The 18,885-nt window shown below is 33.1% G+C and overlaps 1 protein-coding gene across 1 annotated transcript in view; it reads right to left on the bottom strand.

Moving 5' to 3' along the window:
• Window positions 1-18,885, bottom strand: part of SLCO6A1 (solute carrier organic anion transporter family member 6A1) — an 88,960-nt gene that overhangs the window by 6,539 nt on the left and 63,536 nt on the right. The window contains exons 9-10 of the mRNA XM_082725209.1: window positions 15,736-15,889; window positions 10,053-10,240 (exon numbers count right to left, since the gene is read on the bottom strand). Of these exons, the coding sequence (XP_082581335.1) occupies window positions 10,053-10,240; window positions 15,736-15,889 (342 nt within the window). The remainder of the gene's footprint in view (window positions 1-10,052; window positions 10,241-15,735; window positions 15,890-18,885) is intronic.

The raw sequence follows: 18,885 nt of genomic DNA, 5'->3' as shown, positions 1-18,885 counted from the left end.
TAACTCAAGTATAATCATTAAGATGTATTTATGTATCTTCAGTTTGATTAACCATCTTTCTGATATATATAAAACAAGATGAAAAGAGCAATGATTCCTAGGATTTTCCATAATCACTTAAATGAACAGCACAAAATGAATAATAGATATGTATTAAAAATATTTAATGGAAAATGAGTATCTTTTACCAATGAAGAGAATTTTTTGGTACATCATCTAATGAAGTAAGGCTATGATAAAAATGATTTCAGAATTTCGTGGAATAAACAAAACATTCATTAGTACTCTTCCAAAATGTAAAAAAGCAACTTTTACTATCTCTTATGACTTCTAAATTTATATTTTCACTTCATATCTTTCTTAAAAGACATCAGTTCTAGACTGTTACTAGTTACTGTTTTGCACAAAAGCTGTTCTTCCCCTTAGTGTTGCCTATCCCAAGAAGTGGAACTGTCATCCACCATCATGCCATGTCCAAGTCCAAAATGTGAAGAGGCATTCTTGACACCCCTTTTCCTCACTGACCAGATTCAATAACCAAACACTGTGATTTTTTAAAAAATACAACTTTTTCATATCTCTTTCTCTGATTAAAAAAAAAAAATTATCTCTAAGACTACTGGCCTATTCCAAGGCTGTATCTTACCCCTTAAAAAAAAGGAATGACTTCTTAATGTATCTCCCAACAACCATCCTTATCCTTTCAGTCTACTTTACATGGAACAAAGTGATTTTTTTTTTTTTTTTTACTATGAAATTCTGATCATTTCACTGCCCCACTAGGATCTTTCAACAGCTTCTCCTTGTTCTTATGGTAACATCTAGAATTGCAGAAAACTTTATAAAAGTCATCACATCAGTGATCATTACTCACCACCTCACACCACATTTTTGCCCTTATCACCCTCCCTGTTCATGACATTCGATGACACAACAACCTTATGGAGCTGCTTCCCCCACTTAGACTCTTTGCCTATGTTGCCACTGTGTGAAATACTCAGCCCCTAACATTTAAGGCTCAGCTTAAAGGTCAGTTCTTCCAGAACACCCTGAATCCTTGGACTGAGTTAGATTATTGTATAATTTTCTCATTTCATTTCCCTGCATTTTATTTGCAATGTGTTTTAATATTCTAATTGCTTACTAGTAAAAACACACTTTTAAAATTTATTTTATTTTATTTTTTGCTGCTTTTCTTGCCACCCTCCAACAGCTACCAGTGCAGCAGGGAACTGGATACTTTTATCTCTCTTTTATTCTACATTTTTCTTTAAAGTTCTCATCTACCTTCTTGCTTAAATCTCTGGCAACTATCACAGCTGAGAAGACATAAACATTATTTTTTAAATGTGGGACGGAAAGGAAAGAACTGAAGAACTAATTTTTCTTTGCTTTTAAGTTATTTTCTTGTTTTCCTTTATTTCAACTATTATTTATTTATTTGGTTAAACTTGTAAATCTTATTTTAATCCACTTACATTTTTAAATTTCTGATGTATTTTACCATTTTATTTTATATTATTTTATATTATTTTTATTAATGAGCATCTTCATGGAGAGATACAGATAAGTCATGGTAGTTTTCTGTTTAGACTTCAGCCTCACACATCTCAGATTTTAACTAATTTCTCCAGAGAAAAAAATAATTCTGTCACTCGTAGTCCCACGTGATCACCAAAAACTCTACCAGTTTGCTTATCTCCAGCAGTGACTCCCTATCTGGACCTAGTCCAGACTGTCAGCTGCTGGCCTTCGTCAAGAATTGGCAAGAACCTCAGGGACAGCTTTAGATCTCCAGTTCACCTCTAAAAACTTCTGCTCTCTCTAGAATTTTAATCCCTCTAGTCCTCTGTCATTTTTTCTGCCTTTAAATACATGGTTTTTATCCTTTAACCCAGTTTTTCTAGTTGCCTCTATAGGATGATTGGCCTGCTACAAAGTACTCCATGCTACCCCTCTTCCTTGACTTTCATTATCATTTGTTTGTCAGAGATTTCACAATTTATGTCTTTGGTTCTGAATCTTACTGTATTTTTAAAATTAAACTTTATTTGTTGCATTTGTGGTGTAATTACATGATTTGGACAGCAAAACAATATAAAGAGAATATGCTGGAGAAACTTGCTTGCTTCTACCCCTGCCTTCATCTACATCTATTTCTACCCCATTCCTTTGAGCTACCTTTAGGCTACCATTTTAATTTCTTTCTTGCTTATATCTAGTGTTCTTTATGCAAATATAAATAATTATAAATGCATATCTCTGTATCTCTTTCTTCACAGAAGGTAGCATACTATATTCACTGTTCTGTACTTGATTTTTTCATGTAACAATGTATTCTCAAGATTTCTTCCTGCATAAAAATAGAGCTCCTCCCTATTCATTTTTTTAAAAAGATTTTATTTATTTATGTGACAGACAGAGATCACAAGTAGGCAGAGAGGCAGGCAGAGAGAGAGAGAGGAGGAAGCAAGCTCCCCGCTGAGCAGAGAGCCCGATGTGGGTCTTGATCCCAGGACCCTGGGATCATGACCTGAGCCAAAGGCAGAGGCTTTAACCCACTGAGCTACCCAGGCGCCCCCCCTATTCATTTTTTTTAAATAAAGGTGAATTAAAGACATTTTTAAACAAACAAACAAAAAGAACAAGATTCATTTCCATCAGACCCACAGTAAAAGAATTCTTTTGAGGAAAGAAATGATCTCTGAAGAAAGAAAAAAAGCAGGAAAATACAAAGAGATTCTGATAATATGATATTAAATATATACATAAAATTATATCCATTAGATTGTAAAATTTGTGTAGCACCAGAATATATGACAACAATAACAGAGGTTTGGAAGAAAGTTAATGGAGTTAAAGTATTCTTAGGTCCTTGAATTATTCAGAAAGTGGCAAAACTACTAATTTAATTTGACTCTAACAAACCATATATACTCTTATGATGTCTTGACCACTATAAGAAGAATAATATATAATTAGCAAAATAATAAAAGGAAAATAATGAAAGCTAAAAATAATGCAAAAGAAGTAAAGAACTAAAAGAATGAGTAGAAAATATAGTAAAGCAAATACTAAAATGAGACAAATATCCAAATATATCACCAATTATTCTTAATTTAATAGTCTATATAGTCTAGTTTAAAAAATAAGTTATTAGACTGGATTTTTTTAAAGGCAACTACAGACTACTTAGTAGATACCTTAAATATGTATAATCAGAGAATTATTGAAAGTAATAGAATGGAAAAATGTATATTATGCTAACAGAAATATAGTAGATAAAACAATATTAAAGTGAGAAAAAGTAATTCTAAAACAAAAAGTTATTAGAGATAAAAAAGAATATTAGAATATTTCTAAAGGATCTAAAGGGTCAATAAAACAAGTTGTAGCAATTCAATTTTTTTCAACTAATATAGCCTCAAAATATATACAGCAAAAATGATGCAATAATGGACAAATGCACCATAATAAAAAAAGGTCCAAAGAAGTTTTCAAGGAAGAAAACATAAAATTATGTTCCCTGAACACAGTGGGCTCCATCTAAAAATAAACAGAAAACATAAAATTATGTTCCCTGAACACAGTGGGCTCCATCTAAAAATAAACAGAATACTAATTATGTTTATATTATATACAAATATAAGATATATAAGAAAAATTCAAATGTTTAGAAATTAAACTATACACTTCTAAATAAGATATGACTTAAATAAAAAATTACATTGAAAGGCATATTTAAATTGAAAGAATGCAAAAAATACATATTAAGACTTTTGGGATACAGCTATATTCACATTTGGACAGAAAAAGAATATATATCAATATACAGAAGGTATATGTAAATAAAATAAAAATATAATAAGCATAAAAGTGAAATGATGAAAAGTGAAAATTAAAAGCAAAAAGATTGATTAGCTTCTTTCTCCTTCTCTCTCTCTCTCTCTCTGTCTTTTACACACACACACACACACACACACACATTCTCTGCTCTGCAGGGAGTCTGCTTGAAGATTCTCTTTCTCTCTCTGCCCCTCCCTCCTGCGCACTCTCTCTATCAAATAAAATGTTATTTTTTAAATCTTATCATGTTTTTATTGACTAGTTGGATTTCAATCACCTCAAAATACAAGAATGGCCAAGAAAGTCTCAAAGATGGACTTACAACAACAACTGATACAAATATTCACAATAACTATACAATAATTAAGACAGTGGAATACTGGTGCAGTGATGCATAAATAAACCAAGGGAACAGAATAGATACAGAAACAGAGCCACATATATAGCATCTCTTGTACACTGCTACAGGGTAAGTATAGCCTTTAAGTAAATGGTGAAGAGTCTCTTAGTATGCATGAAATAAAAAAAAATGAAACTAGATTCCTATATTATATTTTAAAAATTCCCAGCTGAATTATTTCATAACTTTTATTAAAATAATGTAGTAAATGTTCTCATGATTCTGCTTAGGGAAATATTTCTTAAATAGTACATTAAAATCAAAAATTTATTTCCCTCAAAAAATGACATTATTACAGCCAAAAAGACAAGCCATTGAATTGGAAAAAAAAAAGTATTTGTTATGAATATATGATCAGTAATTCCTGACTTGGGTTATATAAAAAATATAGAAAGAAATCCTACAGGGGCGCCTGGGTGGCTCAGTGGGTTAAGCCTCTACCTTCGGCTCAGGTCATGATCCCAGGGGCCTGGGATCGAGTCCCTCATAGGGCTCTCTGCTCAGCAGGGAGCCTGCTTCTCCTCATCTCTCTCTCTGTCTATCTCTCTGCCTATTTGTGATCTCTCTCTGTCAAATAAATAAATAAAACCTTTAAAAAAAAAAAGAAATCCTACAAATCAATAATAAACAGACAACCCAATGTAAAGAAAGAAAAAGGAATGAAACAGATATTTGAAAATATTGCACTTTCATATAGCTAAGAAGTACAAGAAAATGTGTTCAATCATATCAGTCCTTTAAATAAGAAATTTTAAACCACTTTGAAATATTAACACATACCCATCAAAATTGCTCGTTAAAAAAAAAACAATAACAGACTGCTAGAAGAATGAATTTGGGCAAATACTTTTAAAATTAAAAAGCTTAATGTACATAAACCCTATAACCCAGCAATTCTGTTCTTTTAATATGTATTCAATAGAAATGCATTCATATTTTTCCCAAAAAACAGGTACAAAAATGTTCATGGAAACAGCAATCCTAACAGCCCTAAACTGAAAATGTTAACCATAGAACAACGGACAAATTTTAGTATATTCATACAATGGACTACTATAAACCAGGCTATACAATAAGGTAACCATTAACTATTTATGCCTACTTGAATTTAAATCAGCTAAAACTAAATAAAAATTAAAGTCCAGTGTCTCATTCAACTTAATTGTGTTTCAAATGTCAACATACACATGTGAATAGAGACCACTATTTTGGACTGTAGATATATAAAACATTTCATTAATTTAGAATATACAGTTGGACAGCAATACTATAGGGCAATGAAATAATTTCTTTTACATGCAACAATATTGACTCTTAGAAACAAATTGTTGAGTAACACAATCAAGACACAAATGACTATGTGCAATAATCTCCTATACACATAAAATACAAACAGAACAAATTAACCTATTCAGCATAGAATTCAGGATAATGGTAAACTTTTTTTTTAAGGTTTTATTTATTTATTTGGCAGACACAAGTAGGCAGAGAGGCAGGCAGAGAGGGAGGGAGGAAGCAGGCTCCCTGCTGAGCAAAGAGCCGGATGGGGGCTCAATCCCAGGACCTGGGATCATGATCCAAGCCAAAGGCAGAGGCTTTAACCCACTGAGCCACGCAGGTGCCCCAGGATAATGGTAACCTTAAGGAATGAAAGACTTGGTGACAAGAAAGAAGTTATTCCTGGAAGGATTTTTGGAATATTTATAATTATTGATTTCCTGAACTGGATTGTGGTTACACTGGTGTCTTCACTTTGTAAAAATGCACCAGACTATATACAAGTGATATATGCACTCTTCTGAATATATTCTATGTTTCAGTAAAATGTCTATAAAGTTGATTTCCCTTGACTCCTCATTTATTATCTATTAGGCATCCAGTAAGCTGTCCTTCTTCTGATCTGTTTTCTTCACCCATTTTTGTTATATAATTTCTACCTTATCAAATCATATTACTTTGAATTCTCTTTTGTAACCCTTATGCTCAGCTTAGTATTTGTCTTAGTTCTAGCATAAATTAATTATATTTAGAAGATATATTAGTTAAATATAAGCAGTTAAACCTGTTTAGTTTAATATAGCTAATGCTCACCAACGGACATTTTATCAAAGTTTTCCCAATCATATCTTGGCTAGTTATAACTTGTCTTGCTGTCAATTCTTAAGAAGTATCTCATAACAACATTTCCTGGGTTCTGCCACATCAAAACTATTTATAATTGTAAGGAAGTTTGTTGATGATACAATAATTAACTCATATTTTCTTTCCTCAGCAATTTTTTAAGTGTCTCTCTAGTTTTGTAGAGGTGAATATTGCTGTTGAGAAATCCAGTGCCAAATTTTTTTGCTTTCCTCTTTTTTTAAATGGCAAAAGAAGTATTTCTTCATGTCTAAATACAATATTTTTACTATTATATATTTCAGCATTGACTGTTTTGAGTCAGTTTCCTTAGAAACTTGATGTGTCATTTTAATATGTAAATATTTTATATTTCAGTATATATTCATTGTTTATTATTATTGCTTACTCTTTCAGTATTTATTAAATATCATTTCAGTAAAGTTTAACCTGAGATTTATTGTTGGATTGTTTTGGTTTTCTTCATTGGGAACTTCAATTATGTGTATGTTGGATCTTCTTTTCCTATCTTCTATTTTTGTCCCTTTTTTTCTAATACTTGTTTCTTATTTTCATTATATATTCTCCATTTCTCCCTCCTGCTCTCCCTCCCTCTTTCTCAGCCACAGTTGGTTTCTATGTTGTCTTTTCTTCCCTGTGTGCTTTGTAATTTTGTTCACATTTCTGAATTGTTTCCTCTCAATTTCTTTCCTGAGTTTTGTTAGTTTGCATTCCATAACCACTTTTATCTAGCTATTTTCTCATTTTGTGGCCATATTTTTTAAAATTATTTTTAGCTTAAACTTACATATAGCTACATTTATATTTTTATCTGATTCACAGTAATAGTATTCTATTGAGCTTTCATTGTGTGTAGTAATGTTTAACAACTTTTTCTTTTACTCTGGCTATTTGGTATGAAGGCAGAAACCTTTCCTTTTCCACTTGAATAAGTGGAAACCAGGCTATACAATATGATAAGATAAACTTTCTTAAATTGGAGACAGGTTATGATAATGGAACATAAAGCAGGGCTTCCAAGCTTCAAAACTAAAGTTATCTCCTCTGTTGACAGGCGGAGGACTTAACTATGATTCCTATGTATGGCTCTACCTCCTGTGCCTCTCCAATTCTGGTCTACCTCAAAAGAACTTCTACTGCAAGCCATGGGCTTCTGAGATCTCTTAATATTTCTTGTTTTCTAATGTTATGCATTCAATTATAGAAGGTACACTTTGCTGGCACTTTTTGAGATCTGCTATGTCTGGAGCTCCTGGGCATTTTCCAGGCCTTTTCTTTCATTCTTTCCAGAAAGAGTCTACCTTGACTCATCTACTTAGGTTGTGCTCCCAAAACTTCCATTATAAGGTGGGGCCTTCTCCTTCTGAGCAGAAATATATTCTGAAGAGATATAGGAGCTCTGTCAATCCTGAGATCCTCTCCATATTTCATGCCAGGCTTTGCAACATCTTTGTGAATCTACGAGCTGGCTTCCAATTCTGTTTCAATTTTGGCAATACTTACATGCAATTTAAACATTGTGATTTTTTTATCTATTTTATAATTACACATAAACTATAGCATATGAGTGTGCGCGTGCATATGCACATAGGCATGTGTGTTTTATTTTCCTTATTTATTTTATTCATTTTCTTATTGTTTTGTATAGTTACAAGGAGAAGTGAGAAGACTCAGAATTAAATTTCTGGAATATTACTAACGTTTGCCTCACCTCATTCCTGGAAATATTTGCTTGGATGTTTCACATGAACTTTACATAAGGTTTGTTTAACATTATACTGATGATTTTTAATCTAAGCATTCTCTTTTTGAATTTCCTATCTCAGTTAATGGACTGTAATTAAGTTAGCTCCCTGGGCTGGAAATCTGCACATAATCCTTTATATTTTGTATGAGGAACATCAAACAAATAATCTTGCCCTTATAACTAAACTAAATGTTTTTCAAAAGTATTCCATCACCTGTATGTCTAAATACCACTATTAAATTAAAAAATGGTATCTTAAATACTTTCCTTTTTCTCTAGTTTTTCCCTCAGCTTCATCTTTTTACACTATCTTCAAAGTATACTATCTAAATTGCATAGTTGGTCACTTTAAATTCTGAGGTTTATTATTTTCAATGGCCTCCTAGTGCATAAATTCATGTTAATATGGCAAGGAAACCCTTCCATGATCAGACCCTTATAGAATACAAACCTCCCTGTCTCATTTACCATCGTGCTACTCCAGTCATAACAAACTCCTTGCCAAGATATTTCACACATTTTTGCCTCTACTCTTACTGTTCAGTTTTCCTGTTAAGAAATTTCCCTGAATCTACTTGCATTATAACAAAGCACTTATCTTCCTAACTCAGTTCAAGCACCATACCTTCTATAAGCACTTCCCAATCATCCTAGATAAGAATTACCATTTCTTCCACATTTTCCAGCGTCAATCTCTCCAAGCTTCAATCAAGGCACCTTTAAGTAGCCACTATACTTATGTGTTTTTTCTCCTCCTATACTCTAAGCAACTTGAAGGCAAGGCATATATCTTATTGGTCCCTGTAATTTAGTCCGACACAGATGAATGGATAAAAAAGCCACTTCACTGTAGTGGTATGTCCAACTTTTGTCTCCTATCTAAATTGCAAGTTAATTGAAAGCAGAAACCACATGTCCCCAAGTTCTCAGAATTGTTTTTGCATACATTTATTTATGTTTTCTAATCTGTTTTCCCAGGGGACAAAGTGATCCTCATAACTTAAGGTTTTATGCTAGTCTCTTGAAAAAATAATTGAAAATAATAAATGACTATTTTACTAATATGATGAAAAGAAATATTAAATATATTTCACATATTCAGAAAGTACAAATAGGGGCGCCTGGGTGGCTCAGTGGGTTAAGCCTCTGCCTTCAGCTCAAGTCATGATCTCAGGGTCCTGGGATCAAGCCCCGCATAGGACTCTCTGCTAGACAGAGAGCCTGCTTCCTCCTCTCTCTGCGCCTGCCTCTCTGCCCACTTGTGATCTCTCTGACAAATAAATAAATTTTAAAAATATTTTTTTTAAAAAAAGTACAAATAAGAGCAAATGTTGCTTTAATTTAGAAAAACTTGTGTACTGATTTTCTAAAATGTTTTAAGTTGTCGTGTTCCTTTGCTAATGACACTGATGTTTTTCATAATCAAATTGGTTAATACAGAAACAAATATTTAATAAATACCTGTAACTAATGAATCAACATTAAAATCACATTTGTGTTATAATTAAGAATTTTCTATTTATGAATTTTCCAGGTGTATTGAATCAAGTTAATCAAGTAGTTTTAAAGATAAGCTAAATGTTATCTATATGCTTTATGTAAATAAATTAGATAAAATAAAAAATTAAACATATACATAAATTTTGACAATGTAACAATTTTCCTATATAAGAAGTTACCACATTGTAAGTTAAATTTAATTGAACCTAAATGTGACAGTTATCAACTTTAAGCAAATAAAATTCGTTCAAACAGAGAAATAAGCAAATATATGAATTTCGATAATATAACAATTTCCTCTCTTACAGTTGCTACCTCAAAACAGAAGAGTAAATCATTTATAGCAATATTCTAAAATCTTCCTAAAATTGGCTTTCTCGTGCATTAAATGAACAATGATTTTGAATAATATATACATACCGAAGGATGGTCAGGGTGCATGGTGTATTAGATAAAGCAGAAAATAAAATTGTAGAGAAGATAAAAGCAATGAACAAAGGCAATTTATAGCACTTTGTATTGCATGCCCCAGGTCTAGCATCAATAAAATCACCCTGCTCATCTGAGGTTGTTAATCCTTCTTGAATGCAAGAACAATTGTAGTATGCCTAGGAAAATGAAAATAAGAAAGGATCTTTTAGAAATATAGTCATAAAGCAATACTCCTGTTATTGCAAAATAAAATAAAATAAATAACTGCAGGGACACTAGCTAGTTTTATGAGTCAATATTCTTACATTAACTCTGCATATCAATGATAAGCCCTAGGTATTTTATGTAAGAAAATATGTGTGCATGTGTGTATAACTAGAGTTTTTTTGGATAAATTCTATTAATCTAAAAAATTTCTCCAAAGGTATTTACATTCAATTGCACAAATAACTCTTGGAGAGTTGTATAAAATGAGGACAATTAAGATAATAAATAAAGTGGATTTTTAGCTGGGACTAAAAATGGACATTTACCCAACTGTAAAGGTTTTGGAACCGTGAGAAAAAGATAAGACTTTTGTATGTAATGATGAGGGCTGTTATCTAGTAGGCAAAGTAGGCACAATGGCTAAGGTCCACAATACTTTAAGGGCCCAATCAGATGTTTGAGTTTTAGTGTCTCCAAAAATTAAAGGAAAAATGAATATAATAATAATAATGAAAAAATAAATGAATCCTGCTGGGATCACACTTGTCCCCATACCATGAAATTTTACACTATTTTTTTTTTTAAGTGAGGGAAGGGGCTTACAAAGGCAAGAGTCTAGAGTCGATTAAAGTCACAATGTAGCCCCAAATGAAAATTTGGGGTTGTTGTTGTAGGGTTGAATAGTCAAAGAAAATGAATAGGTAATATTTTCTAAAAAGAACAAAACAGAGCTTGGAGATACAGAGACTAGTTAGCAACTTACTAGTCTACTGAAAATATTCTAACTTTAAAAAATAACAATAAATTCACTAGAAATATGGAACTAGGTTACCAGTTAAAGAATAAGAGGAAACAAAGATGACTTGAATTTGAGTGATTCATAAAACTGTGATTCAAAATCATGTCAGATTCTTTGGCACAGTTGTTATGTGATTGTAGATCTGTTAGATAATAACTGGAAATATCCAAATATTCAAATTGTAGTTAATTTATTCCACCATATTCTTTTTAGTGCCCATGTGCCAAATACCAGTCTAGGTGCTGGGAAAACATAGTAAAGAATACAAAAGAAATCCCTGCCATCACGTAGATAACTTGGATAAAACAGGTAATTTTAAAAAACCACTTTATAATGAAACACATGGTGACAAATACTTTGGAGGAAAACATAAATCAAGGAAAAAATGTAGAGATTATATAAGTGAATCTAGCAGGATTAGGGAATGTCTCAGTGATGCAGTGATATTTGAGCAGGGATTTGAAGAAGATAAGGAAGTGAGCCTTGTGGTTATCTGAAAAAAAGTAAATTCCAGGTTAAAAAAATTTTTTTTTACTTATTTATTTGAGAGAGAGAAAAAGAATGTTTGCAAGTGGGGGGGGGGTAGAGAAGGAGGGAGAGAATCTCAGACTCCCCACTGAGTGAGAAGCTTGACATGGGTCTGATCTCATAACCCTGAGATCATGACTTGAGCTGATTTTCTACTAGAACTTTTTATTATCTTAGCCCAGTCAGAAGCCAAGGACGCTCTCATCCTATAGTTCATTCTCCTTGAACAATGAGGAATACAGAGAACAATGAAAAGTGGACCTGAAATTTAGACAAAAGATAAATGCATAATAAATGGTTGCAGACAATAGAACCTAGGCTGACAAAGGGGAAAATGAAAATAAGAAGGTTTAGTGAGCAAATGGTAGAACCAACAAGACATTTGGCCCTGGAAGGGTTGAAGGACCGTGGAGTCATATTCAAAGCAATATAATCAAAATGCCAAAAGTTACATTAAAATAAAATAGTAACATATATTCAATTCAAATAATAAAAAAAATAGAAGGTAGATCCAAATCCATTATATCAATAATTACAATAAATTCCAATAGAAGAAAAATTCAATTAAAAGAGATTTAGCAGATGGGCTTCTGCATGGCTCAGTTGGTTAAGCGTCCAATTCTGATTTCAGTTCAGGTCATGCATGATCTCAGGGGGTTGAGATCAGTTATGTCATGCTCCTCACTTAGTGGGGAGTCTGAGATTCTCTCCCTCCCTCTCTGCCCCTCCCCCCACTTGCACACGCTCTTTTTCTCTATCTCAAATAAATAAGTAAATCTTAAAAAAAAATAGATTAGCAGCATTGAAGAAAAAGCAAAACCATATTACATGCTGACTATAAGAAACACTTTAAATGTAGACACAAATAGTTGGAACATAAAATGATGAAATAAGATATACACGGAAACAGTCAGCAAGAGAAAGCTAAAGTAACTATTTAAAATATAGATGTTAATGGGCACCTGGGTGACTGAACTGGTTAGGTATCTGCCTTTGGCTCGGGTCATGATCCCAGGGTCCTGGGATTGAGCCACCCATTGGGCTCCCTGCTCCATGAGAAGCCTGCTTCTCCTGCTGCCCCTGATCTCTGTCTCTCATGAATAAATAAATAAATATATTTTTTTTAATTTTAAAATAAGATACAGATGTTAAGACAAAGACAATGACCAGGGATGGAAAAAGACACTTCATAAAAATGAAAATAACTCAGTAATGAGATGTAACAATTATCAATGTGTATACATAGAATAGTCTAAAAATACATGAAGCTGAAACAGAGAAATAGACAATTGTAAAATTTTATTGGGAGATAAAATAATTGGCTTATCATTAAGAGAAGAACAAATACAAGGAAGACTCATGGATGACCCACATAATGTACCTAACAGTAGGAAAGTTAAAATAGCAATGATTAATAATTTCCAGGAAAGAGAGGGGGGAATGGATAAAATATTTTAAATGATGGAGAATTTCACCAGGGTTTTGCATCCTACAAAAACATAAATGTTAGAACTGAAAAACATGGTGAGTAAACACAGCGGAAAGCCTATTTGTAATGGGTGTGGGGTAGAATTCTAAGATGCCACCTAAGATTCTCACCCCCATTGCATAAGCCTGCATGATTCTGAGGACTATGAATTGCTGAAATTCTCTCCCCTTAGTAAATTCTGTTATGTGGTATAGATGACTATAAAAGAGAGAGGATAAACCTCACCTAACTAGGTAAGCCTTGAAAAGTTCTGGGATTTTTCTGAAATTAGAGATTCAAAGCATGTGACATAGGAGTGACTATCTGTTCCAGCCTTGAAGACAAGGGGAATCATGCAGAAAAAAATGGGGGTAGCTTATAAGAGCTAAAATGGGTCTTCAGTTGACAGCTAGCAAGGAAACAAAGACCTCATTCTTTACATCCCAAAACAACAGAATGGCCAATAACCTGAATGAACTTGGAAGCAGAATCTTTCCCAGAGCCTCCAGAAAGGAGCACAGCCCAGCCAACACACAGATTTCAGTCTGTGACACTCAACAAAGAACCCGATCATGACGTCTGGACATATGACCTTAGAACTGTGAAATAAACAGAATTATTTAAAGACACTAGGCCTGTGGTAATTCATCAGGTAGCAATAGTAAATTAATTTATGGTTCCCCACTGCCCACAAAAAAGAGAAGAGAGTAAGGGAGAAACAACAGCTGAGAATTTTCCAACAAAACCACATAAATCTACTGACCAAAGATGCTCTGTGGAAACCAAGCAAAGTAAGTGTAACGAAAATCCAATCTAGGACTATCAAAGTAAAACTGCTGAGAACCAAAAACAAAAAGAAAATCCTAATAGCCACCAAGCAGTAAGAGATATATATACGACAATCACATGGCATCTTTTAAATTCCAGGGTGGCAGGATTGGGGGTGGGCTGATCACTGCCAATATAGAATTCCAGACCCAGTGAAACGGTTTTTGTTTTTTGTTTTGTTTTGTTTTTCAGAAATGAAGGTGAAATATGGTTCTTCAGGAAGAAAGAAAGTAATCTCATATGAAAACATGGAAATACAAGGAAATGAGTAAATATAAGTGTATACTGACTTTACAAAACAATAATAATAGTTCATATTATTTAAAATACATGAAGAAATACAGTAGATGATAAAAATAAAACTAAGGTGGAAAGTGAGTAAATGAAGTTAAAATATTCTAAGGATGTGCCAATGGAAGGAGATTTTAAAGCCTGGCTTCTTAAAATTCTTAATGTATTGGGCAAGATTAATATTCCCCTTCATAGATAATTAGAATGAGGCTCCTGTTATAATAGAGCAATCTTTGGGAAAAGCACCATGATCCTGATATTTAAAATAACTGAAAAAATATTTTCAATGGCGGGAATTCCATTAACATCATTTATATACAAAATTACTTTTTATATATATTATTTCTTTTATTTAATTGTCATTTAATAACATTTAATAAAATTAAATTATTTAATGAGATTATTAAATATTTGTTTAATAAAATTATTTATAATTTATAAGATTTATATTGGTATCAATTATTTCCCATTTGAAATTAAAGCATATTTTAACTATTCATCAGTTCCATCCATATCAAATTGCATTAATCATTTAACATCTATTAATCATTCTATCCATATCAATTTGTATTAATCAAATTCTATAAATAGCTTCGGCTATTTTCCACTTCCCTTCAGAGCCATTAATTCTATCAAGGCTAATTCCGGATAATTTTTAACAGCTTTAATATTTGTCCAAAATATTTTATTCTTCTTGCAATTTTCCTCAGTATCAAATGTTACCACACAGATTGAGTGACAATTTTGTGGATTACTTCTATCACTGCTACTCATTGAGTTAATTACTCCTAGACAAATGCAAGAAGATTATAAACACTTTTATGAAAAAGAAAAAAATCCCTAAGGATTCCCTAAAAGAGAATCCCCCAAGAAAAGAAAGAAGGAAATCTATGGTGGCTGTTTTAGCTCTTGAATATCACATGGGTTCAAAACACAGAGGTCAAACAATTAGGCTTTATACTGTAGTGAAAACATGAGCATTTAAAAAGGTCGTTTGTTTTTTTCAAACTGAAATGGAGGAGAAGAAGTTGGAAGGAATATAAAGTAAGATTCTCCCTAAGTTAATAAGTTGCTGAAGAGAGGTAATGGACATATAGGAGTTCAGCATGCTTTTTTATTTTCTTTTACACTTAACGTTTTCTATAGTAATATATTTTAAAGACTTAAAGTATCATTTAAAACATATACTGTAACATTTAAGAAGAGATATTTTTAAAGCGTATGTAACCTTTTTTATATTGATATTCATTAAAAACAATTGAAGATATAGTATTAAGTCATACACTGGTGAAAACGTGACTATGAGGAACTGGAGTTGGTCAGGTATGCTAATATGCTATTTTTAAAAAGTGACCTGTATATAACAGGAAAAAACACATTTTTATGTAGGTGTATAAATAACAAAAGACATTATTTAAAAAAAAAAAAGACATCATTGCTTTCTATGGGGGTAGTATAATGCCCATTGGTCACGATAAATAAAGATCTCTCTTGCTCTCTCCCCCTCACAAAGACCAGCCAGAGGGAGAAGCATAATAAAAAATAATTACCTTGCCATCATTTAATGTTTTAAATAGTGTACAGCCTGCATAGCAAGGAGAAAAATATCCAATATTATCTCTTCCACAGATAGCAGAATAAAATGAAGATGAGCATCTACAGTGAGAATTACAAGGAGCTGTCAGGTTTCCCAACTGTCCTGTTCTGTAAAATAAAAGAGATTTAATGTAATTATACCACAGTATTATACTTATTAATGTAAATATCAGGATATCAATGAAATCCATAAACATATGATTATTTAAATTAATTTCTTTTTATCAAGTTTATTGAAGCATACTCAATATATACAATAAAGTTTACAACCTGAATTTTTTTAATATATGTATACACTTGTGAAATCATCACAATCATGTTAACAAACAATCATCACCTCCAAAATTTCCTTGTGCCCCTTTGTAAATACCTCTGTCCCCTGGCATCTGCTGATGTATTTTCTGCTGTTATTCATTAATTTGAATTTTATAGAATTTTATGAAATGGAATCATACAGTATGTACACTGTCTTTGTCTGCCTTCTTTCATGCAGTTATTCTTTATATGGTCTTTGTATAATGATATGTCTCCATGTCTCCTGGGTAAATACTAAGGGGTAGGATCATACAGTAGGTGTTCATATAACTTTTTGAGAAACCATCACTTTTCCAATTTGGTTGTGCTATTTTATATTTCCATTAGCAGTGTATAAGAGTTTTAGCTGTTTTCTACATTCCTCACCAACACTTAGTATAATTAGTCTTTTTTTTAAGATTTTTTTTTAATGTATTCATTTGAAAGAGAAAGAGACTGAGAGAACAAGTGGGGTGAGGGGCAGAAGGAACCTTCTGAGCAGGGAGCCCAATGTGGGGCTCGATCCCAGGACCCCAGGATCAAGACCTGAGCTGAAGGCAGATGCCTAACCAACTGAGCCACTCGGGTGCCCCCAGTCTTTTTAATTTTAGACATTCTAACAAAAATATAGTAGATTCATATTGTGGCTTTTAATATTCCTTTCCCTCAAGGCTAGTGATGTTGGCCATCTTTCATATAATTATTTCTCATCTATATATATTTGGTTAAATGTCTGTTTAAACCTTTTGCCCATTTGTATTTTATCTTCTTATTATTAAGCATTGAAATGTCTTTATATATTCTGGAAACAAGTCCTTCATCAGATATCTGATTTTCAAATATCTTCTCACAATCTCTGGCTTGTTTTTTCATTCCCTTAACAGGGTCTTTCAAAGAACAGAAATATTTTATTTTGATGTAGACCAATTAAACAATGTATTTCTTTATGGATCATATATTTGGTGCCTATCTAAGAAAACTTTGCTGAGCCCCAGTTTACAAGATATTCTCCTATATTCTTGGTATTTTATATTTTATAGTCACATCTACAATCCATTTTAACTATTTTATGTGCTGCATGATAGGGACCAAATTCCATTTGTCTACATATAGATATCTATTTGTTCCATCATCATTTGTTAAAATGACTATATGTTCTCCACTAAATTGCCCATGTATCTAGGGCGCCTGGGTGTCTCAGTGGGTTAAGCCTCTGCCTTCGGCTCAGGTCATGATCCCAGGGTCCTGGGATCAAGCCCCACATCGGGCATTCTACTGGGCAGAAGCCTTCTTCCCCCATATCCCCTAACAGCCTCTCTGCCTACTTTTGATCTCAGTCTGTCAAATTAAGAAAAAAAAATATTGCCCATGCATCCTATCAAAAATAAATTATCCATTTACATGTGGGCCTATTTCTGGATTCTCTGTTCTTTACACTGATATATCTGTCTATATTTACACCAATACTATTTTCTTCATTATATTAGCTAATAACTCTTGAAATCAAATAGTGTTTTCCCTCCACTTTTCATCAGAATCTTTTTTTATTTTTCTAGGTCCTTTGTATATTGTATGAATTTAAGTTATTGTAAGGTATCTGAAAAAGAAAGCCTGTTGGGATTATTTTTTTTTAATTTTTTATTTTTTATAAACATATATTTTTATCCCCCAGGGTACAGGTCTGTGAATCGCCAGGTTTACACACTTCACAGCACTCACCATAGCACATACCCTCCCCAATGTCCATAACCCCACCCCCTTCTCCCAACCCCCCTCCCCCCAGCAACCCTCAATTTGTTTGGTGAGATTAAGAGTCACTTGTGTTTTGTCTCCCTCCCAATCCCATCTTGTTTCATTTAATCTTCTCCTACCCCCTTAACCCCCCATGTTGCATCTCCACTTCCTCATATCAGGGAGATCATATGATAGTTGTCTTTCTTCGTTTGACTTATTTCGCTAAGCATGATATGCTCTAGTTCCATCCACATCATCGCAAATGGCAAGATTTCATTTCTTTTGATGGCTGCATATATTCCATTGTGTATATATATCACATCTTCTTGATCCATTCATCTGTTCATGGACATCTAGGTTCTTTCCATAGTTTGGCAATTGCGGACATTGCTGCTATAAACATTTGGGTGCACGTGCCCCTTTGGATCACTACGTTTGTATCTTTAGGGTAAATACCCAGTATTGCAATTGCGGGATCATAGGGTAGTTCTATTTTCAACATTTTGAGGAACCTCCATGCTGTTTTCCAGAAGGGTTGCACCAGCTTGCATTCCCATCAACAGTGTAGGAGGGGTCCCCTTTCTCCACATCCTCGCCAGCATTTGTCATTTCCTTACTTGTTAATTTTAGCCATTCTGACTGGTGTGAGGTGATATCTCATTGTGGTTTTGATTTGTATTTCCCTGATGCCGAGTGATATGGAGCACTTTTTCATGTGTCTGTTGGCCATCTGGATGTCGTCTTTGAAGAAATGTCTGTTCATGTCTTCTGCCCATTTCTTGATTGGATTATTTGTTCTTTGGGTGTTGAATTTGCTAAGTTTGCTAAGTTCTTTATAGATTTTGGACACTAGCCCTTTTTCTGATATGTTGCTTGCAAATATCTTCTCCCATTCTGTCAGTTGTCTTTTGGTTTTGTTAACTGTTTCCTTTGCTGTGCAAAAGCTTTTGATCTTGATAAAATCCCAATAGTTCATTTTTGCCCTTGTTTTCCTTGCCTTTGGTGATGTTCCTAGGAAGATGTTGCTGTGGCTGAAGACAAAGAGGTTGCTGCCTGTGTTCTCCTCAAGGATTTTG

Source organism: Mustela nivalis (genome assembly GCF_964662115.1).
Source record: "Mustela nivalis genome assembly, chromosome: 3".
Taxonomy (NCBI): Eukaryota; Metazoa; Chordata; class Mammalia; order Carnivora; family Mustelidae; genus Mustela; species Mustela nivalis.
Note: the sequence above shows the minus strand (reverse complement) of the source record. Positions and strands in the feature narration are given on the sequence as shown.